The sequence below is a fragment of the Rattus norvegicus genome, chromosome 5 (genome assembly GCF_021556685.1).
Source record: "Rattus norvegicus strain SHRSP/BbbUtx chromosome 5, alternate assembly SHRSP_T2T, whole genome shotgun sequence".
Taxonomy (NCBI): Eukaryota; Metazoa; Chordata; class Mammalia; order Rodentia; family Muridae; genus Rattus; species Rattus norvegicus.
Window position 1 is genome coordinate 89,612,493 of NC_141538.1, and position 24,494 is coordinate 89,636,986.

General features: G+C 41.6%; 1 protein-coding gene and 1 non-coding gene across 42 annotated transcripts in view; one reads left to right on the plus strand and one right to left on the minus strand.

The window, feature by feature from the left end:
* The window catches only part of Cdk5rap2 (CDK5 regulatory subunit associated protein 2), a 168,690-nt gene that overhangs the window by 130,134 nt on the left and 14,062 nt on the right, over window positions 1-24,494 (minus strand). For all 41 annotated transcript variants that reach the window (XM_087660590.1, XM_087660588.1, XM_087660571.1 and 38 more), the window contains 3 exon segments: window positions 8,821-8,931; window positions 5,516-5,592; window positions 283-406 (listed from right to left, as the gene is read on the minus strand). In XM_087660590.1, the coding sequence (XP_087516716.1) occupies window positions 283-406; window positions 5,516-5,592; window positions 8,821-8,931 (312 nt within the window).
* Window positions 13,223-13,351, plus strand: LOC148005858 (small nucleolar RNA SNORA44). Its single transcript, XR_015621553.1, has one exon. It is a non-coding gene; the product is annotated as a small nucleolar RNA SNORA44 (small nucleolar RNA).

The window sequence follows — 24,494 nt, forward strand, 5'->3', positions numbered from 1 at the left end:
GCAGGCAATAGCTAATCTTAGTCCAGGCTTGCTTAGTCATTTCTTCAGTGGGCCTCAGCAGCCACCTAGGCTAGTCAGTGCTTCTTACTAATCTTACGTCCTCACGGGAAGGAAGACAACATCGTAAGGGTTATAAGATGCATACACCAAGTGCCTACAGAGAGGTTAGAATCCAGAAAACACTCAGAAATGGCTGCATTTCTGCTTAAACACGACATTCAGAGGGAAAAAAAAATGTCCTAAACTCTCTCGAAGACTGACCCTTGACATCTCCAGACTTACTTCTTCTAGAAGATGTATCCTTTTAGTTAGGAGTTCTTCCACCTGCTGCACCTTCTTCCTTGCATCTTCTTTCACCCGCTGGATTTCAGAACCACCCCCTTCTGCTAGGCTCTCCACGGCTTTGCTGCAGAGAGGCAAAGGGCATGTTGCAGTTGGGCCCCTACCTGAAGGCAATTTCACCAGCCATAAAAGACAAGGGGTATTAGCCAGTCATTTCTCCCATTTACAGAACTAAGTTCCTTACTTAGTTGATTTGTAGGAGAAATCATCCATACTCTTATCCCACAGGATACTAATCAACATTGTAACACACAGACTTTTGGTTACTGTCTACCCAAACAGAACCATTTAGTATATATTAGTGAACTAATTTCATCACTTACTACACTGAAAACACCCTTTAGAGTCAGTAAATATAAATCTTAAAGCTTACATATTAATTCACTGTATGGCATATACTTTATGAAGTCAATTCTCTATATTTTAAAGACCTAAATTATTTCTGATGCAACACATTTGATTGATAATACCAATAAAAATCTGAGAAGAGGTGCCTGGCACAAAGCAACCACTCCCTCAATGTCGGTGGTGCGGTTTAATGGTTCCTGGAGACACAGAAAGGGAATCACTAAGTCCAAGCACACTCTAACACTCTTGATTGCAACTGCCAATTTCCCACCAGTACTCTTCTACCAGTGGTAGGTAAGGAGGCCTGGGAATCAAGGCAGAAGATCAGTGTGCAACAAATACATATTCGAGGTCAGAGCTTGCATGCTTCTCCTGCACCAGCATGAGGGCAAGCATTTTAAGTACAGAAAGACAGATTCAACATAGGCTACCACTTAGGATATGAAGAGGGGAGTAGGTACAAGATTCCTGTACCTCGTGTTACTGTGATATTAAACACCCAAGGCACTCTGCTGCGGCTCCTCAGAATGTTCTCTCTGTGGACAATCAGGGGTGGGCATGACTCTAAACCCAGCGCCAAGACCACTGATTCAGAAAGAAAAGCAGTGACGGCTGCACTGCCGTGAGTCTTCCATCCTGGCTTCTCTCTACAGGACTGCAGTGTCCAGAGGAACACTGAGGAAATGGCTCCACCTAAAGCTGGCTTCTCAGAAAAACAGCAACAGAAAACCAAACCAGACTCCCGCCCCTCTCCTCCCTAGCCTGAATTAAGGAGTATATAAACTTCCCTAACCCGAAACCCTGTGACCAGATAGATGCTCACACACTGGGCCACGTGAAGCATTCATCCAGAACAGTACCACCCAGAGGGCTGTGCCGCCTTTCCAAGTCTCCCACAGAAACCACCTGCAAACAAAGGTTTTATTTATACCTAGTTTTCCTTTCAGCAAGGTTTCAGAAAGCCATCATAATATCACATTAATGGAATCCAGCGTGAATAACTAAAAGGAGGAACACCATCTCAGGCTGGACAGATCTGCTTCTAAATTCTAACTCTATTCCATCCGCAGTGTGGCTCTGGGTAAATTACCTAGCCTCAGTAAATTAGCTGTTACACCTCAGTCTCCTCATGTGAAAAATGAGATGATTACCTCTTAGAACTAATGGGCTACCACACGGGGTCCTCTGCAGTCCTGCCTCAGCACTCTGTATGAGTGCCCCCCACATCCTGCTGTGAGGCCTCCCCTGTGAGGCCAGGGCAGCACAGGCCCTGCTGTGCTGCTGAGAGGCCTCCTGCTACCCCTCTGCTGGAGTCTGAGCTCAGAACTGAGGCCAACACGCTCATTTCCTGATTGCTGCCCTCAGTGTCCTCAGCCCCTACTCCCTCAGCTGATTGCTGGTGTTAGTGCTATTTCCAATTCACACGACTCACAGTCATTTCTGTCACTCCCTAAGAGGCATTCGATGACAAAAAAAGTTCTAAACTGGTCTCCTCTCTTTTGCAAGCTGTAGATAGAGACGTATCTTTCTCTGCATGTGATGTGTGGTATATGCACACATGAGTGGATACCCACACATATATGTGTAATGGAGGACAAAGGGTGACACTGTTTTCTATTGCTCTCCACCCCATTCAGTCATTCATTCATTCATTAAGTTTGAAACAGGGTTTTTCCCTGATTCTGCAGCTCCCTAAACAGCAAACTCCATCTCCCCTGTCAGCCCACCATCAACATTAGGGTTAAAAACACCTTATCTTGATTTGATACAGGTGCTGCAAATTCAAACTTGGGTCCCTGTGCTTGTACAACAAACACTTAAGCACTAAGCTCCTATAGAGATGTTTCTGGTCTTGGATTTCTTCTACCCTGGGGCTTTACAGAGTCCCCTGTATGGCCTTTCACTCTGCTGCACTCTGGTTTCCCTCACATCAGTTCAGATCTAATCTTGCTATTTCACAGCCTGAATCACATATGCTGTCAAGAGGCTGTACAATTTTTAACAACTACTAGCATTATTCAGTTTGTTTGTGTTTTAGTTATACCAATAAAATATATTCACAATAATAAATGTTCCAACTTTTCATTTATCATCTTTGTATTTTACAGTTACTGTAGCAATAAAATTTATACTCAGCAGTATGGTGCAATTTTCTTCTGCTAATGGAATTATTATTTTTTGTTTATGTTTTAAAGTTACAGAGATAAAAATTTACTCCCAACAATATGACTGTTTTTGGTTTTAATGGCCCCTTATTGTAACTGATACACAGAAAAATGGAAAAGTAGCACATAGATATGTTTGCAAGGCAGAGTGAGCTCAGGAGCTGCTCCAAAACCAACCTGTTAGTTCTCTGGATCTCAGCTTTCTCTTCACTCAAATGGGAACACTGGCAGCCTCAGACAATTGTCAGTCACTGCACATACAGGTTTAGGATTAAGTCGAACTGAACCAATGTTAATTCTCTTCCCCCACCCTTTGTTCTGTTTTTTTGTTTTTCTTTTTGTTTTTTTAAATCTGGCAAGTATAGATCAGGCCTCAGAGGTCTATACCAGCTGTCCACTCAATATGAGAGAACCTTCCGTAAACACTCTTCTCATTTACTATTCTTAACTGTCATAGTTTCCTTTAGGTTATTTCCATTTGAATTCGAGTTGTCCTTTTGCTGTGGCAGAGCCCATGTCCTATCCCTTCCCCAAAGAAAATCAAACTCAGAAAAAGAACTGACAGCATTTACATCAACATCTACCCAGGACACACGGCTGGGTTCTGGGTAGTCAGAGGCAAAAGGGAGAGCCCCATCACAGCTAACAGGTAGATACTAAAAGCCACTTAGAGATATTGTGAAACCTAGCACCCAATGAGACAACTGAGAGTTGATCTTTAACCCAGGTTGTGACCATTCTGTCCAAGACCACAGCCTTTCTCTTCACCAGACCTGACTCCCTCCTCTGTGATCTACCTGAATAATGATGTACTGTGCGTGGGTGTGAAAACATGGAAAAGAGCTACTCATGTGAGATGCCAGAGAGGTCTATGGAAGAGGCCAGTGCCGGCTACAAGAAGGAACAAGGATCCCAGTCTGAGCCTTCTGGATAGGAAGGCACTGGGCAGGGAGGGTTAAGAAGGGAAGACATCTGTTCAGAAGAAGCTAGAGAAGTAAAACAAGAACAACTGTGAAACCTGTAAGATGTGCTGGGGACAGAGGTGGGAGAAAGGAAGCTGAAATGGGCAGGTGAATATGAACACCCGTCAACAGGAACTAAAACCTTATGCCAGACATTATCTCCAAATGTCCCCCACAGGCTCTTGCACTTAAACACTTAGTCCCCCACTGGTGGCACTGTTGGAGAAAGGTATAGAACTCCAATGGAGGAACAGGAAGTAGGCTTTGAGGTTTCCAAGACTGATGCTACATCTTGCTTCTGCTTTCTGCTCCCTGGCTCTGGGTAAAACTGTGACCAGCCAGCTTCCTATTCCTTACATAGCTTCCCTGCCATAATGGATTCTATCCTGTGGGACAGTAAAACCATGCCATGAAGCTTGGTAAGGTAGAGAGGGTCTGAGACCCTAGAGGCATGTACCCTGAGACAGTAGGTGCCTGGAACATGTACCATACTTACCACATAAGGAAATGTGACCTGTGGTCACCTAGGCCCACAGCAGAGTTCTCCATGCTAATGAGGTAACTAGAGACCCTGAGGGTTTAGCCAATAAGCTTCCCTTCCCAGACATTCCTCCCAGCAAAAGGTATTTAATCTCAGCTCCATGCTGAGAAGTTGGTATGCATCCATTTTCCACGATGAACAGTCAAATTCAACAGTTTAGAACCATCTCTTTTATCAAGATCCACTGTGGTAAGCCACGGAGAAGGCCTTCGACTACCAAGCTACAGTTTAATTCTCCTGTAGAAGGCTTCTCTGCTCTTCCAGCCACAATCACCACTAAGCTAAAGACAATCACCACTGCGCTAAGCTGGAGCTCCCCCCATTTCCCCAGGCTAGATGCTGTCCTCAACTGCAGGCCCCTGACTCCGCTTGCAAATCCTCCAGACTCAGGGACACTTAGATGTCCAGGAGTTTGGGACCCTCCAGTCCTGGCCAGCCCTGATCCTTCACTCCCCATTCCTCTGTTCAGCACCCCAGGGATAGCTGGGTGCCCCAGGGTTTGGGAACCCCAGCTTTGGCTTTCCCATATCTCAGACTTCATTTGTCTACCTCAGAAGCAGTGTCTTGATGTTTCCCTGAAGCCCACCACCCGCCCAGCAGTGACATAGGATAAGTATCCATCTACCAGAACCCCTTCTACTCCTAGGGATTTTCATCAGTGAGAACAAATGAACTCCCTTAACAGCAATACACTTAACAACACAGGTGACTTGACTCTCACAAATACAATAGAGGACTTACTGTATAATTCCATTTATATGAAGTTCAAAAATAGGTAGAACAAACCAATTATGTTCAGAACAGTGGAAATCTGGGGAGGAAAAGAGGATGCTCCAAAAACATGAAAGGAAGGGGCTTTCTGGAAGCTTGATGATGTATCCTCTCTAGTTCTGACAAGAGTTCCACATATGTGCTTGCTTCATAAAAAAAATCTATCATGCTGTACCCTTAAGTGTGGTTCATTTTCTTAGAACTACATTATGCTTTTAAAACAGTTGAAAAACAAGTAATTAAATAAAAACTACAACTACTTGGGGTCCTCAGAAGTCAGTCAGAGTACATGTTGCTTAGAAAAGTGGCTCCCTGTGTTTCACTGCCCAGCCCAATACCCACATGCAGGACCCGATGGGCAAGCTCCTGGGGTAACAGGTACTCACGAGGCTTTGACGAGCAACTGATCTCTCTCCTGGAGCTCACGCTTCAGACTTTCCACTTCCACCTTGAGTTCAATGTTCTTCCAGAGACAATAAGGTAAGAAAAGATACAGTGTAAGGTGCAGGAGTAGCGAGCGTTGCTGGTAGGCAACCTACTTCTGGCCTGGACTGGCTATGCCACACTTAGAATAGCAGAGGCTAGGAACAATACCGTCATTAGTCCTGAGGCACAGAGAAAGGAGAATTATTAAGTACTGGTGGTCTCAAAAGAAAGCCCTGGATTCCTAGAGACTTGGAACAATTATGTAAATGTTCCAAGTGTCTAACAGCCAGAGCATTCAAATATCTAGACATAAATGTCATACAAGTACGGCTGATTTAAAAATTGTTTGCCCTCCGCCAGGCAAATTTACAGTTTGCTTTTCCCATTCGAAGGCAATTACTTCTAGCTGTTTACAATCATGCATGTGTTGTTACAGTGGAAACGTGCTGCAGACTTAAAAACTAAAATAAAATAAAACTTGTGAATGGATAAATGGGAGGCTGCAGCACAGCCTGTCTTATTTCGGTTTGATTTCAGTACATTCACAAAAAGCCCAGCTTATGTGGGGAATTGTCTTGAAGGGCCATCACAGCATCAACCATTTTTTCCTTAAGATTTGGGAACAAAGGAAGTTACATATGGCCTTGGGCTCAGAACTCACTCATGAGAACAAAATGACAATCTTTGGCAGGTGGCAGCCAGTGGGAGGCAGCAGAGTAATGACAGGCTTCTGACTTAGCCACAAATGTAGTCCAGACAGAATGCACAAAGAATTCATGTGGTGGAGACTTGGGTAAAGCCTGCAAGGGACTGCTATTGACCCACGATTCCTCTGAATTCTCTGTTTTTAAATAATTTTCCCTATCACACTAGTGTTTTAAAAATAACATTTTCATAAAATTCACAATTCAAAAAACAGACTCATTCCCTCATGCCAAGTAGGCCTGGAGAAGGAACACTCCAGTCAGTGGTGCAGCCCACACAGAGAGGCCTGGGATGTGGGATCCGAGGAACATGGCCCCTTCCCAGGAGGAGATAGCAGCAAGTCAATGTACACTCATTTATTATGTCAAACACTTGAGTGCTGGTAACAGACTCTAGAACTAAGGACACTGAAGTCAACATGACAGACCGAGGCTCTGCCATCATGAGAATAAAGCAACTGGCAGTGTGACCCTACGCCTGTCCTTAGATGGCATGGCACAGGGATAAGACAACAGAGCTGTGACTGTCAGATCCAACACTGGGAAGCAGGACCAACGGGATTCCATGATATGGGGACGGGAGAAACACATAAGCACTAGAGAAACCTGTGCCGCTTGCTGCACTGTCAGGCGGCACCTGAAGAAATCTCTCTGTAAGGCAGATGCACTCTCTAGAATAAAGGTTCTTTTGGGTAATGGTGAAGACCCTGAGTGCTAATGCACGATGTCTTCATGTGTGCCTCTGTGAGAAATACCCCCCAAGCCTTGGGTTCCTCCACCAGCTCCCACAGAGCAGAGTGGAAGGGAGCTGACACAGTGTGTTCTAGGAGTGGGGCTTGTGCATAAACCAAGCATTAAGGATGGCTAGCTAGCATGTGTAAGTTGCCCAGTCACAGTATCTCAAGCTCTATACTTGTTTGTATGATGACAGTCATTTTCAAACCAAGAATTAGAATGTCTTCAGCACACAAAATGGACTATTATAAAGCTATAAAAGATTCAAACAGCTCTTAAACTACTTTTGGAAAAGACATTCATGAAATCATTTGCAAAATGCAGAACAGAACATACTGGGACTTATGCAAAAGGGGGTTATACACAGAGATTTATGTAAAGTTTTACATAAAACTCCTTCTTTACAGGCCATTGATAACACTGGTTAGATCCAGGGATCCAGGATTCAGAGTAGAGCATCTTCTCAAGACACAAATTTTAGGGTTTCTACATTCTGAACCTGAAGTATACACAAGGACACAAAAGCTTGATGAGGGAGGGAGATAATTAAACTAGGCCACCCAGTCCGTGAAGAGGAGGAGAGGAAAGAATACATTGAAGTGGGCAGATCAGGCTCAAACCCAGTGTGTAGCACCATGACATGGGGCAAGTTACTGACATTCCCCAAGCCTCCATTTCCTCACTATAAGACCAAGAAAATCTCTACTGCCTGGGACTGTCTTGAGAATCAAAATAAAATGACCAATGCAGTTTGACATTCTGCCACCTAAAGTCCTCAGATGCTTGTTCACAGTGTACACAGTGTTTCAAGGGAAACTATTGGTTTCCCTTGAAGTTCTGATTGCATCACTACTGCCTCCAAAGAGAGGCTATCCTCTTTGTCTTTCTGCCCTGACAGTGTAGGAAGAAACTGCCTTCAGTGACAAAGGAGCTTTATCAGCTCCTGTGGGCTGAAAGGGGCCCAGAAGAATGGTATGATCCCTTTTTAAGAAAACCTATGCGGCACACTCCATTCCCCACCACCGACACTCCACGAGAGATCCTTTCCTCTCTTCAAAAGTTTGCACCAGTACAAACATCAGAGGAGGGAAGATGGAAAAATTCCCAAGCCAGGGGCTAATCTACCAGCAAAAGCTAAGAAATGGGCACCTGTATACTATTTGGATTCACAGCCTATCTAGAAGGCCAAATTCTTCTTGCAACGTTTTGAAACAAAGTCTGGTTATAGACATAGACCTCCAGGTTAAGGAAGAAACTTTTTCTGACAGTTTTAAGCAAATACACAAAGATATAACAGTCAAACTGCAGCAAATCTGACCAGCCTAACTCTTGGAGACCAGAGTCTATATATAAGCCAGTGATGGGGACTATCCAGTGATTGCTTGCTGGAGGATCCAGCCACCTGCCCCCCTTTACTCCAATTTGTACTTCTCACCATTTACACCTGTCACCCAGGTTACATCTAAACAGCATTTCACTGTGGAAACAAGCCCAGAGCCAGGCTGAGTGGCTAAAAGTTACTGTTTGGTACCACTAGCTTTCAATTCTAAAGGTATTCTACCATTACAAAAACTGCCTAATTATAAAAAGACAACTGAGACCAAGACTGTGAGTCAGAAATCTGATGTCAAAAAGATTAAAAGACTGCCTTTAAATCATACACCTGTTTACTGAGGGCTGCCCTAGTATCATGTTGTTTCCCATAATCAATCCAAATTAAACGACAACAGCTCCAGCTGTTCACGCTAACGCTGAGAACAAATACCAGTCAATTGTCTTCCGGGAAAAACTGTGAGCAAAAACAGAAGCCAAAAGTGGCTATTCACCTTCTTGTAGATGTGCTCTGTGGGGCCAGCAAACTCCTGCTGTATCCTCTCCTCAAGGAAGTAGATCCGGAGCTTTAGATTGAAGTTCTCCTTCTTCAGCTCAGTGATTTGCTGCAAAGCAAGCACAGAACATTCATCTGGAGCACAGCACCTGCACTAAATGTCAACAAGAGCTTACCTTGGTTGCAATCATACCAATCCACCAGGGCGGCTGGTTCCCACAAACCACACGGAGGGCAACCTGAGTACCAAAATGAATGCGGAATAACGGAAATAAACAAGTAAAAAGAATGCATGACTCCATATCACTAGGAGAAGGGCCTGGGGATGGGGAAGAGGAGAAGAATGGAATGAGGATGAGGAGGATGGGGTGGGATAGAATTAGATGGAAGGAAAGAGGAATAGAGAGAAATGAAGAGGGAAAGGAGGAAAAAACTCTTCAAGAGAAATCATTAATACATGTATAGGACAGTAAGAGTCACTGTTACATAACTTTTACAGTAATAATGACTTCAGATTAGAACCATCATCACGTTAAATGGCATCAGAGGGCACACCACCAAAGTGCAGAACATTCAAACTCAACAGATTGCCCACAAATGTCTTACTAGTAACAAAAAATGGGGGGCTTCACAATATGGAACTCTAGTAAATACCAACCTAATCAAGAAAAGTATAACTATTATCACCACTGATAGATGAAACTTTGTCATGGGCCTCCTGAAATAAACCAGTGAGGGCAAACAATTCAGCTAAAGGACTCCAGTTTGCAGTCATTAACCCGAATTCCATCAAGGAGTCAATCAGAAGAATCTAAATTGATGGACTATGCAAAACAGTAGACCTAAATTCTTCAAAAGCCCTAATGACAATCTAGTACAAATGATAGGGGGAGACTGCTAAACAAACTGAGGTTACACAAACAAGACTGGGAGCACAACAGAGGACTCTCAAATGTTTAAATATATGGCATATGGTGATGATAACTAAGGAAAAATGAGAAGGAACACTTGATTCTCTAGGAGAGTGTCCTAACAAGGAGAATCCTACCAAAGCACATAGGGTGCGACATGGTGGCATCTGCAGCTAAGTAAGACTGCTGGGGGAGGAAAGAGAAGAGACAGCAAATGTAGACACTGACTGGTCAATCTACTATGATCTATAATTGCACAACTTTTCTCTGCCTTTGAAATCTGTCAAAATAAGGTGGTGGGGCTATTAAATAAGATGCTATTTACTGATAGGATAAAACTTGAGAGATGGGATACCTTTGGTGGGCCTGTGCAAAGGTGTACCCCTAAGAAATTATGCCACAAAACAGATCTAGAGGAAGAGCTTTATTCGGGGAGGGCAGAGTGAAAAGTCATCTAGGAGTGGGGATATGAGAGAGAAATAGAGGCAGACATGCAGACAGACAGACAAGGAGACAGGGAAAGAGAATGAGACACATATGAGAGATGGTAGAGAGGTCTGGGGTGGCTGGTGGCCCTTTATGTGCAGCACCTAATCTAGCACAATTGGGCCAGGCAATGACTAGGGCTAAAGAGCAGTGAAAATAGCAGTTTACTAACATTCCCTAAGACTATTGTGTAAATGAGCATTGAGTCTCAGCTCTTAAGCTATACTGTGTACATATTACAAGACCAAAGATCACACCAACAGTACCATAGCTGGGCTCCTATCCTGCTGGGACTCAAACAATCTGATCTGCCTGGTAGGCCCCACTGACTATGGGAAATAGTTGACATTCTGATTCCTTGATCCAGCATTCTGAGCAGGCTAACAAAAAGACTAGCCTAGCTCAAAGGAGACATTAACCTACACACTAAGTAACTTCCTACATCAAAACAACACCACTGTGCTTAAACAGCTAAATATTTTCAAAGTCCTCCCACCAACCTCAAATTCTGCTTCTTTGCTTCATGTTTTAAATCTTTGCCTTGTTGGGGGATGGGGAATGCCTCTCCTCAGGACTGTAGTCAGGAATAACAGAAGCATGGGCAGAAAGGACTTGAAAAGTGAGCATCTGGAAACACTAATGAAGGACTCCTCAGTGCTAAACAGTTTCTTACCATTCACCGATAACACTTAGGCATTTTTTTTTATAATTCACTGAAGTATTCACAAATGTGCAGCACATACCTTATGTATCATAAGAACCCTGTAAAAAGTTCATAAAGTCAAATTGTATGTGGTTACTTTAAATTTAATTTAAAAGTCAACAGTCTACAGTTAAGTAAATCATGGTATGTCCACTGATTGGAGTATTACAAAGACCTAACAAAGAAAGGACAGTTGGTATACTCATATAAAATATCTCTAAGATATTAAATAGAAATGCTATGATATACAACATTATATATGGTAGGCTATTGCGTACACAAAGGAAGAGAGACGGTAAAATAGTTAAACAAGAAACGATGAGAGGGTGCATCATTCCACTTAGATGCTGAGCCTCTGCTTCTTTATCTCTAACACAGGAAGGATAAAATCAGTCTCATAGGCTTCTCTGAGGAGAAAATTTGACTATATAAATATATAAAACCTGGGCCTGGCGTAGTGGGACACACTTGCAATCCCACCATTCAGGAAGTTAATGAAGGAGGATAGTAAGGATGGGCACCCTGAACAACATGGTGACACTGTCTCAAACCACTTCCAATAAAAAAATGTAACACCATGTGCCTTGAAATGAGTCAGAAAAAGAATCAGCATAGAAATAATGTTTTAAAAGAGAGCCAAACCAAAGTTGTAAAATGGAAACTGCAAAGGCCAAAAAAGAACAACAGCCAAATGGGCTCAAAACAGACAAACCTAAACTCAAATCAGCAGAAATCCAACAGGAAAGAACAGCAAAATGAAAACCTGAAAATCATTAATATAACCTGAGACAACATCCAAAACTCCAACGTTCATCAAAGTTTCTAAAATATTAAAAGATAAATAAGGGAAAGCGTATGTTTCAGAAAAAAATACCCAGGGAAATAATTTAAAACATTCACTGTATTTGGATAATAGCACAGAACCTCACATCCAGACAATGATGAACACCAGAGACAAAAGCAATGATTGAAAGCCTGAGAAATTTGACATATTATATGTGGAGGTGGAGGTGGGGGCTGGGGCAAGGATTCAAATGGTGACAGACCTATCCTATCTAAAGAGGCCAGGGGTATGGTAAACATTACAAGGCTGAAGGAAGCTGTCATGCAAGACGGCATCCAGGAACCACACTGGGGAATGAAGGTAAAACAAGGCACTCTCGAATGTACGGAAATGATGACATTAATCAGTCACAGACCTCTCTAAAGGGAGCGACAGAGGAAGTTCTTCAGATTGAAAGGAAAGGATACCAAAGGAAGTGTGGAACCCTGGAAGTGGAAGAAAAGGAAATGTAAAGTGTTAATACCTGCATATTCCATTAGAGAAATTATTGAAATGAAAACCCACAAACTGTTTAAAATATATGTGACAGCTGAAGCAAAATCACAACATAGGCTGGAGAGACATGTCCAAGTATGTCAATATAAAACATTTGAGAGAAAGACAATAGGGACACTTTTCACATCTTCCTTACAACGACATGGGAAGGGAAGGAGGGATGAGACATGAGAGAAAATGGAGGGAGAGAGGGAGAGAAGGAAAGGGAAAGAGAGGGAGGGGAAAGAGGAAGAGAAAAGTCACATCCAAAGCAACCACTAAAATGTCAGATTTGAAGACAAACTATGCAGAGATCTTTTTAAAATACAATCAAATATATTTAAATGAACTATGAAAAGTACTTAAATGCTATAAAAGGAAGTTTAGAAAAAAATTTTTTTAATTTTATGTAAAAAATTAAATGTAAACTGAATGAGTATATACCAGTTAAAATACAGAGACTATTAGAACACATTTGAAAGACAATTATGAAGCTGGTGACATGGCTAACAAGCCAGACAATGAGTCCAACCCTAGGACACACATAGTGGAAGAAGATAAACAACTGCTAGTTCCCTTCAGAACTCCATACCATGCCTATAGCACACACACACACACACACACACACACACACACACACACACACACACACAGAGTAAATGTAATTTTTAAAAATACTAGTTGTGTGCTATATACAAGAAAGTTATACTACACACCTAAGGAGAGAAGTAAGTTAAATGTAGATGAGAGGAACTGCAGAGACAACTCATAGGTGAGGAACACTGGCTGTTCTTCTTGAGGAGCAAGTTTGATTCCCAGCACTCACATGCTGGCTCCAAACCACCTCTAATTCCAGTTCCAAGGGATTCAATTCCTTCTTCTGGCTTCCACAAACACTGCATGCACATGATGCACAGATATACAATCAGGCAGAACACTCAGATGCATAACATAAAAATAAAAGTTAAAAAACTTTTAAGAGAAGCATGTTTCCAAGGGCTGTGGCTGCTCATAGCCATGGGATCTCCAACTGCATGCCAGAGTAACGGAGAGACTTTGACAGCCCAGGTTATCACAGTGCCTGCTGTTGCCACTCAGCTCTCCTATATGTTTTTCCACTAGAGTTATGAGCTGCCTGTCCTTCTGTCCTGTGGTATTCAAAACAAACTTTCCTTCTGCAGTGTGCACTTGGGCGGTTCTTGGAAGAGTGAGGAGACAGCCTGTCAGCCTCTGCTCATTAACCTAAGGACCATGTGACCAGTGAGGTGGCCATCTTGTGATTTGGTCTGCATTATTTGTTGGAAAAATGCCACAAGAAGATCACACTGGGATTTAGAAGTTTCTGGCTAATACTTAGCCAGGTAGCCTTTTGTGGCCAGATTGGTCTACAAAGAGAAACAGCATTTTGGAAAAGTGAAATACCTTTGTAACCTAACATGCAATTGGTTCAATAAAGACTTCAAATTTCAAAAAAAAAAAAAAAAAAAAAAAAAACTTTTAAGAGGGCTAGAGAGATGTCTCAGAGGTTAAGAGCACTGACTGCTCTTCCAGAGGTCCTCAAATCCCAGCAACCACATGGTGCCTCACAACCATCTATAGTAAGATCTAATGCCCTCTTCTGGTGTGTCTGCAGACAGCTATACTGTCCTTATACATATATAATAAATAAATAAATCTTAAAAAATTTTAAGAGAGAAGAAAATACAGTATGTGAACCCTAAATACAAGAAAGCTAATATAATCTCAAAGCAAGACTCAGTCAAGAACAAGGCGGATGCTAAAGGTGATTAAAGCGCTCAGCACTGCAGGGTCAGACTCCTTGTTGATTGGAAGGAGAGATGCACAAATCAGTTCCAACTGGAGATACCAATGCTCCCACCTCATTAATCCAGAAGAAAAAAATAGAACAAAAGTCAGGAAAATGCAGAGGACTTTGAACAATACTATCAACCAGAAAGGTCGAACTTACATTCAAGAGATGCTACCTAGACATTCAAGTAAGCAGGGATTTTTGTCAAGATATTCTAGGTAACAAAACAAACGTTAACACACTTAGAAGCACACCAAAGCCAAGCCACACTCTGTGACCATAGTGCAATTACACCAAATGTCAGGAACTAAAAAGGGCAGTGAAAAACTCTTAAATGCTTAGACATTAAGCAACACACTTCTAAGCAGTCCATGCATGGATCAAAGAGGAAGCTTCTGGGGAAATTAGAAGATACTCTGAATTAAACAAACACACAAATATGATGTATTTAAAAGCTGGACACAGTGACATCAATACTGAGGAAGGAAACTCTGTTGTCAAAAACCTTAGCAAAGAAAGGTCTGAGGTCATCAACTGAGGCCACTACCTCAGAAGTCAGAAGAGGAGCAAATAAACCCAAAGAAAGAAAGTTAAGGACAGCATAGATACAAGGCTAGAAATCAGTGAGATAGAAAGGGGAGAAAACGAGCTTAAAATCTACTTCTTTCAAATTACCAATGAAACTAACAAATCTCTAGAAATAGAATTGGAGAAAAATAAAACACAAACCAACGTAAAGCACGAAAGAGCCTGGGGGGAAGTGTAGTCCAGAACCCGTTAGGTTAGCATGCATCAGCCCCAAGGTTTACTCCCCAGTCCTCAAAGGAGAAAAAGAAAAAGGAAAAAGGATAAACTACAGCAAATCACACAGACTCTACAATCATTAAAAGGATAACATGTCCATCTGCAACTCTCTGCCCAGACAGCAGACAGCAAGCCCAACAAACTCACCAAAGGAAAACATACCCCGAACAATGATATACCTGTCTTCAAAACTGGATTTGTTCTTGAAGCACACACTGGCTGAGGAGGTTAAGTCCACTGGTAGAGTGCTTGCCTCGCATACATGAACACCTGGGTTCAGTCCCTTATACCAAATAAACCAGGCATGATGGCACAGAACTTAATGCCAACCCTCTGGAGGCAAAGGCAGGAAGACCACAACTTCAGAATCACTCTTTAGTACATGGTAGGTTCTGGGCCAATCTTGGGCTATGAAAGACCCTGCCTCAAAGAGAGAGGGAGAGGGAGAAGGGCAGGGGGAGAAAATGAATAAATACAACTGTTGATAATTTCAGTAGTGACAAATAATTAAATGAAAAGCAATACCAGCAAAACCAGCTCTTTTCAACTTCTAGGAATGGCAGGTTGCAGATCTTTCCCACCTGACTCTATAAGAACAAACTACTCTTCCAAAAGCAGACAGAAACGTTACAGAAAAGCTACAGTCTAAATCCTTCATTAGCAAAAAGCTGTAATACTTGGCTGAAGCTCAGACACTGAATGAGTGCAAATATTGCTACATAGTTACAATGACCCCACCAATGCAGGCTGAGTCACTGTTCCTGTCAGTCCACATAAGCTGCCACACTAACAAACCAAAGAATCAAAAACAATATCATCATATCAATCATATCAGCACATGCAGGGAAAAAAAACCCAACTGCCATTTGGGGCAGAGGTAATCAACTTAAGTGAAGACTTTTAACAAATTCCGGGATTATAAGATTCTGTTTAACAAAGTATCAATTCTCTTGAAATTTACTTAAAGATTTAACACAAATCCAATGAAAATACTAGGGAGATTTTTGTAAAACCAAGCAAGTTGATTATAAAGTTTCCTTGAAACAGTGAAGCGCCAGATGAATTGAAGTCCTCTTGAAAGAGAAGAATTCTATGAGAAGATGGCAGGAAATACTGAAAGAAGTCCTTCAAACATGGCCACCTGAGTTCTCTCATCCTTCCAAACATGGCCACCTGAGTTCTCTCATCCTTTCCAAACATGGCCACCTAAGTTCTCTCATCCTTTCCAAACATGGCCACCTGAGTTCTCTCATCCCTTCCAAACATGGCACCTGAGTTCTCTCATCCCTTCCAAACATGGCACCTGAGTTCTCTCATCCCTTCTAAACATGGCCACCTGAGTTCTCTCATCCCTTCTAAACATGGCCACCTGAGTTCACTCATGTAAGTGACAACAATTACAGGATAAAGGCAGCTGCTGAGATGGCTCAGCAGCTAAGCATGTCTGCCACCAAGGCTCACAACCCAAGTTTATTCCCTAGAACCCAGACAATAGAAGGAAAAAACTGTCAGCATCCTCTGACCTCCACACAAGCACTAGGGTACACACTGCCCATGCACATACAATGGGTGGATGGATGGATGGATGGATGGATGGATGGATGGATGGATGGATGGATGGATGGATGGAAAGATAGATGATAGATAGATAGATAGATAGATAGATAGATAGATAGATAGATAGATAGATGAATGTGTGAAAAGGAGAAAGTTCCTTTTAACAAAGTGTATAAAAGCTGAATATCGTTTTATGAAAAAAACTCGCCTTGACCTAAATTACACCTTAAACAGAAGTCGATTTAAGTTAGCCCACAGATCTAACTGAAACACATAAACTGATGTGATTTTCTTTTTTTTTTTTAGAAAAAAACATAAAAGAAAATTGTTGGGCCCTAGAACAAGGGAAACAGTTCTTTAGATATAACACTGAAGGCGTGATCCACAACAGAAAAAAAATCAATAAATTGGGCTTTATGAAAATTTAATACTTGCTCTGAAAAGCAGTGCTAAGAGAATGAAAAGACAAGCTGCACTCTGGGAGAAAATATTTGCATATCATGTATCTATATAGGAATTATATCCAGAATACATAATAGTTCTCCAAATGTAATTGTAAGAAAACAACCAAAAACCCAATTTTTCTTGGAGGAAAAATAGGCATAAGATTTGAGCAGAAAGTTCACAGCAGAAGATATGCAGATGGTAAATAGGCACACACAAAAAAAATTTCAACATCCTTAGCTTTTAGGGAAATACAAAATAAAACTATAACGAGAAGCACATCTATTGCAAGGGATAAAACTATTTTTTAATTGACAACAGCAAATGCAGATGGAAATGAGAAGCAAGCATTATTGTCACTCTATTTGTGGGATGCAAAATGGAACAGCCACACCAATTAAGAGTTTGGCAGTTTCTGACCAAACCCGACATTTACCAATGACTGCATTCATGCCTATTCCTTCTAAAGAAGTGAAAACCTATGCTCACAACAAAACCTGAAAACAAGGGGTTACTGGAGCTTTATTTTTAAGCATCAAAAGCTGGGAAGAGGTCAAACGTCCTTCAAAACCCTAATGGACAAACAGTTACAGCAATAACCAAAACAGCATCAGCAGCTTCAGTATGCAGACCATGAGTGGCTTTCAAGGACAGGCCACCAGAAAGAAGCCTTTCCCAAACAGTACATTAATACATGCTTCCATGTATGTGATATTCCAGGAAAAGCAAAATTATAGGAATGGAGAAAACAGAACATTCGTTGCCAGAGCTTTGTGGCAGAGAGAGTGCTTGAGCACAGAGACAACACAGGGGATTTTTTTTTTTCCTTTTACTATGGAACTGTTGTACATGCTAATTGTGGTGATGGTTACTAAAGCTTAGAACTGTACACTTAGAAACATACACAAACATTAAAAAACCTATAATCACATATATCTTAGTTTTCAGTATTAGTTTCAGAAACATAAGTCAAAATCCACCCAACACTTAAAATTGGTCAAATTTATTTTATATACATTACATTTCAATGAAGTTGAATAAGGTAGGCCTTGTCTATATTGTGAATTCCAGGCCAGCCAGGACTACAGGGAAAAAATGCTGTGGTATTCTATTCTTTTTTTTATGTGAGTAGTGTTTGTATACGAATATTACATGTGTATACATATACATGTCACTATGCATGCAGCTATGCATGCATGTACACAGAGACTGAAGAGGGCACCATATATTTCTACTACTCTGCCTATTCCTTTGAGAAGGGTCTCTCCCTAAACCTGGATTCAGACAGGACAAAAGCCAGCAAGCCCTAATGATGTTCCTATTTCTGCTCACCTGGGTTACAGGAATGTATAAGACACCTAGTTATATAGGTACAAACTCTGGTTCTCATGACTGTCAGTAAATGTTATCGCCCACTGAGCAATCTCCATACCCCACATATGCTATTCTTTCTAACAAATATAGTTTTAGGGTTGGATAAATGAAAAGTATATTCTATATAGTTTTTAAAATTTCTACCCTTGCCCTCTTGTTAATAATACTTAGGGCTTCAATTTTGTGGCTAACAAGAATAGCATGAGAAACAATTGGAAGGTTCATTAAAGCTCCTTTTAAATGTTTTAAGAAAATAACACGTAAAACATTTATTCAAACAAAAGTCTATCGTGCCAGATGCTTCCTATAAAGAGAAACCTTATTCTATTACTCTGCTACAATAAATTATTTATGGCAGTTGCTGAGAATGCTCACATTGTACATAAAACTAAAATTCTTAACAACAGTTGAAAGAATACTTGTCCTATTTATAAAGAAATGTTTTTTAAAAGCAAAGAGAAAAGCAAATATGCCTTCGTAAGGTCATGCAAATGTCAAAAAAGACCCAAATGACTAAAATTTGACACACCATCATCTTTCCAGCCAGCTGGCCAGTCAGTTCTCTGTCTAGCTTCACTTCCCGCAAGTTTTCTCAGGCTGGACTGATGACTCTTGTGGTGCTTTCATACCCACTCTGTTCTCCTTAACAACACTGCACTGACCACTAGTCATCCACCTTACCTCTGTTGGGAGAGAAAACATCTCATGCATGTTTGTATGAACAGATGAGGGAACACTGGGCAAATGCTTGTGTCAAGGAAAGACCTCTTCAGTTAGAAAGATCCGCTCATGCCACTCTTCTGCCTAAACCCTTCATTGTTTTGTTGGTGGGGGTGATGGTGGTGGTGGTGGTGCCTTTCTTTGGTTTTCCCATCATAAGTACACTCCCAAAGTGCTATATAACCTCGCTCACGACACATCTGGGGTCATCATCTGCCCTGTTCACAATGGCCCAGCCTCATTGGCCTCCTTCCTGGTCCTCAACCCTCAGAGCTCTTCTGTCTCATCCTTTACACCTGAGCTTCAGCATCATGGTCAAAGGGTAAGACCTCAAGTGGCCGCATCTCATCGAGCCACCAAGTCATATTCTGCCACAGCGAGAACTCTTCACAATCTACATTCATCTTACTTATTCACATGTTTCTTCTTCATGTTCATTATGCAAATTTAATCCACTTCTGTGGACCAGGACCTAATCAATTCCTCAGATTTAAGCACTGTGTCAAGAACAAGTAGGCACTCAACCAGCATTTAAGTGAATAAATAAATTAATAAACAAATGTTTATTCTGCCTGTGAGTCTCGGTTCTTCCATCTCTAAAAATGGGCCAGTATAAGGAATATAAGAACTTACCATAGTGTAGGAATTTAAACACATTAGGGGCTGCGAGATGGCTCAATGAGTAAAAATGCTTCTCATAGAAGACCCCAGAATTCATGTAAATCCAGATTCAGTAGAACCTATGTACACCCATATGATTGAGAAGGAGATGGAAACAGAAGAAGCCCAGGAAGTTCCTAGGCCAGGCAGTCTGGAATAAACAGTGAAAAACAACAACAACAACAAAAAAAAACAAAAACAAAAAAAAAACAAAAAACAAAAAAAACAAAAACAAAAAACCACCACCAACAACAACACGGTAAACAAGGTAAAGAGGCGAGGCAACACTTAGGTTAATTTGACTTTCATGTACACACACCATGGTGCACAAATGCCTATAGTCATGAACACTCACTCTCACACACACACACATTTGCACAGATACACTTGCATACACATATAATATATGCACACTTGCTCTCATACGTGCACACATCAAATATACAAAGAGAGGGAAAGAGATTTTACAGGAAAGAATTCAAAGTACATTAATGTTTTCCCTGTGCATATTTTCCTCTCTATGATAAACAAATTCAAGGAGGAAAAGTAAAACCTGGATGTGGAAGAACTAAAAACTGCTTACCACGCAAGAGGAATAAACACTCCCAAATATAAAACCCACCAAATATGACATAGAAACATAGTGCTCAAAAGTAATCTAACACCAGGACTGTGTCTGCGGCATTCCAGCCCTTTGAAGCCTTCAGCTCACATTGCTGGGAACTGCAGTCATCTGAAATGAGAGGTTTCCATTTGCAAGATCTGCCTCTGGGAGACACTGGCTCCCGCCTGCTCCCATTCTCCATCAAAAGCCTTGGCTGGCTGCAAGCCCCACCCAAAGGAAAAGAAAAACAAAAGCCACTGCACAAAAATAATGGCGATGTTGATGATTAGGATGATGAGCAGGAATGACAAGGTTGACCACTACAAGGCCCACCTCAGCAGAAACCTAAGCAAAGTATATCTCCTCTTCTCACTGCTTCCTGGTCTGCCAGGCCTCCCAAGCAAAAGCTCACTCTAAAATGTCATTCTTCCAAGACAAGGGCTCCGGGGTCACAGAAAGCACTCTGCTGCTGTGTCTGACTTGTGTGACTTTGGGAAGATTTTTTAACATCTTTGAGTCACTGTTGGCTCATCTATAAAATGAGGATAAAATCAATTACCTTGAAGGGATGTTGTGACAACTAAATGAGCTAAGCACCTGGCAAAGCCTAGCACTTAGCAATCGGTAAACAGTGCAGAGCTTTTAAAGGAGCCATTTCTCACTGCAGCCCTCCATAAGCACAGCTTTGGGTTATCATTTTTTTTACCCTCTTTGCATGTCTAAATACTGTCATACCTCACCAAGACATAACGAAGCCCATGCACTCTTGCCTCCCAAACTTCATCTCTGGTGAGCAATAGTGTGTATAAGAATGTTCTGCCAACAGCAGCCAAATGAGTTAGTGAAATGAGGGGGATGCTTTGGAATTTGTTTCTGATGCCAATACACTCCCTGGAGTCTTCAAACCATCAAGAACACTTTCCTCGGCAAACGCTATTTATTCACAAACAAAACTGCAGCAGTAATATCATTTTAAAGCTGGATTCTAGCCGAGTATGGTAGCTCACGCCAATAGCCCCAGTACGTGGGCATCTGACGCTAGATGATCACAGTGAGCTAAAAGCCAGCCTGGGCAACATACTGAGTCCAAGGCCAGCTGTGGGACTACAGAAGGAAAAGAAAAAACCTGTCTCAAAACAAAACAAAACAAAAATTGAGGGCCAAAGAGATAGCTAAGTGGTTAGGGACACGCACTGTTCTTCCAAAAGATCTGTGTTTGATTCCTGGCACCCGCATGAGGCAGCTCACAGATAACTCCAACTCAGGAAGGATCCCATACCTCTGGCCTCTTTGAGTACATACCCACATGTTCCTATCCCTACACACAGACACATATACATACAAATATAATTTAAATAAAATTAAATCTAGATAAGAAGCTGGATAAAATAACTGGATAGGATCTGGAACACAACCATCCCGGCAGACAGTTCTCTGTCTCTGATCTTAAACAAATACTGACAGCATCACAACAGTTGAGTTTGTAGATGTTATTGCTTTCACATTATAGAACACCTGAGGTATGGCTCCTTTTGCTGCGAAGCTAAACATTATTATCACTTTAAGACTGTATATAGATATTTTGCCTACATATGTGTCTGTGTACTACATGTGTGCTAATTATCACTTTAAAAGACTAAACTATGATTGGGGAGATAACTCAGTCAGCAAAATGCTTGCTTGTCATGCAAATGGAAAGTCTGATTCCAGCACCCATTTTCAAAAGCCAAGGGTGGCAGTGTAAGTCAACAATCCTAGGACTAAGAAGGTAAAGACTGGAGAATTCCTAGCACTTGCTAGCTGTATCAGTAAGCTCCAAGATAAGTGAGAGTTCTCTTTCAAAACAGATGGTGCAGATTGAAAATGATATTTCATGTTGACCTCTGACCTCTACTTACACACATAAGCACACTCATGCATTCACACAAATGCGTGTGTGTGCACACACACAAAGACTACATGAAGTCTCACTGACTTGAGTGAGAGTCAATTACTCAGCATTACTCTACTGAGCGTTCACTCGTTTCATTGCACTGTGGTAAGAAGTGTATAGGCTTCAGAACCTAAGAGATAAGGTCTAAATTGAAACCAGCCTCACAGGCAAGTCATTTCAACTTTGCAACCTCCATTTCCTCATTTATGAAATAGCCTCAAAACAAGCATGCTTCAAAGAGTCAAGGAGACGACAAATGTAAAATGTAATTTCCCTTGTTCCCAATTTTTCACAATTATACACAATGTGGCAACAAATACCTTCATGAACAGAGATTTTTTTTTTTCTTTCCCTGCCAGTGGGTTGGTTGTTTAGGATAAATTCCCCCAAAATGGATTATTGGGCTCAAGAGTAATTTTATTTTTATTACCATCAAAATCTCTTTCCAAATGGCCTTCAAAAAGATTGTAAAAATTTACACTGCCCAGCCAACCATCTGGCCAGGTTTTTGGAGGGCATGGCCAGGACATGCAGAAGTATGGAAACTCCAAAGGCTCAATCCAGGCTATGTCACTCCACAAACCTCTGTGCCCAAAAATTAGCACTTGAAACCCAAACTTGACTCTCAGACACTGCAAAGACACCATATCGTCCAGGTAACTCCACAGAGAGTGGCTGTAACTATCATTTTACAGCTCTGGGTTGGCCACTTCCACTCGTCTATATTCACCCAGACTCTTCTTCCTCTCCTACACCCCAAACTCTTTCCTGGGCTCCCACTCTTAGCCCCTCCGTGTCTGCAATTCTGCTTTTCCTCCTGTGACTCTGGTTCTGCAGGCCCATCCTATTATAATCTGTCTCCCTCTCCCTGTGTTATCTCCATTCATTTTATTAACAACTACCATAGAGCAACCTATCTCTTGAAGAACTTATATGCCACACACTGTCCTCACCACAAGCTTATGAGATAAATATTATGTTTCCCATTTTACAGAGGAAGCAATCAAAACGTAGTGGTTCAGTATGTCATGCAGTAACTCAGTCAAACAACATGTGCTTGTTAAAAGTCTACTATTTTATTAGGTCCAGTGTTGGGTAGCAACAGTGACACGTTAGGCAAGTATACAAATACATACTTAATGACAAACAGTTGTAAGAGCCTGACTGAAGAGACTGAGTGCTGAGTAATTGCTAAACGACAGAATAATGGATCAGGACACAGCATTAGGGATAGATAGCCTTTCTAACAAGGTCAAACTAAAATTAAGACATGAAGGTCCAGACAGACAAGGAAAGGGACACAGTGTCCCAGGCCAGAGTGGGGCAACTGTGAAGACATTCACCACAAAGAAGCTGGTATGGTGGAGAAATGCAGTCTATGTATGGAGCACTTGGTGTCATGGAGATAGAAACATGGTGAGCACCAAGCAACAGGGAGCCGCCGACCAACGACATCGGGTAGGACCTTGTGGACCATAACAAGAAATTCGAAATTTTATTCCAAGGTCAAGGAAATGCAAAAGAACCAGCAAAAAATCGAGACCGACAGGCAAAACTAAGGGCAGTGGCTAGAGACCTTCAGCAGAGGGCAGGCTTTAGTCTTTCTTGTGTACTCTTCACAGGCCAGACTTCATGCTAGGTTTTCTCTATACCAAGTCTCAAAAACTGTTAACTCTGAAAGACTCCATTAGCTCCACTTTCACAGGAGGTTCTAGACACCACCCATACAAGGCCACTAATTACTAACACAAGTCATACCTAAAACCCAGGTTTTATCACCTTCAAGTCCATGCTGATCACACATCATAGCAATTCTTAAAGGGCTGTAAGTACGGGGTGGAAGAAAAGGAGGCTGCTTTCTGGTAGCAAATGATCCACACCACAGGTGTTACTGAGCAAATTTCATGATATGAGCGTCTTTGCCAATGACATTAGACACTCAAATATGACTACCTGCCTCAGCTGGGCCAAGCTTTAACACCCTGGGATAAGGGTCTTTACATAAGAACTCTGGTGCCTCTGGACAAAATACAAACTAGCTTTTCAGCCTTGCCTACCTAGATTTCTCCTAATTCCTTGACAAAGATCCCAGTAGGAAGTCAGTTCTTCTCTAGGGTCTATGGTTAGCTCCTTGAGATTTTGATTTAAAGCTTAGGGCATCCACAACTTCGCTTTCCAGTTATTTACCACCCCACAAAGACTTATACAATATGCACAAGGATACGTAGCACAGTCTCATACTTAACTATGAGAAATAAGAAACCTGAAGCTCTCACAGGAGAAAAATGTGGTCTAACACACCCATGTGAACACAGGTCCCTCATGGATACTTCCATAAGGGCCAACTG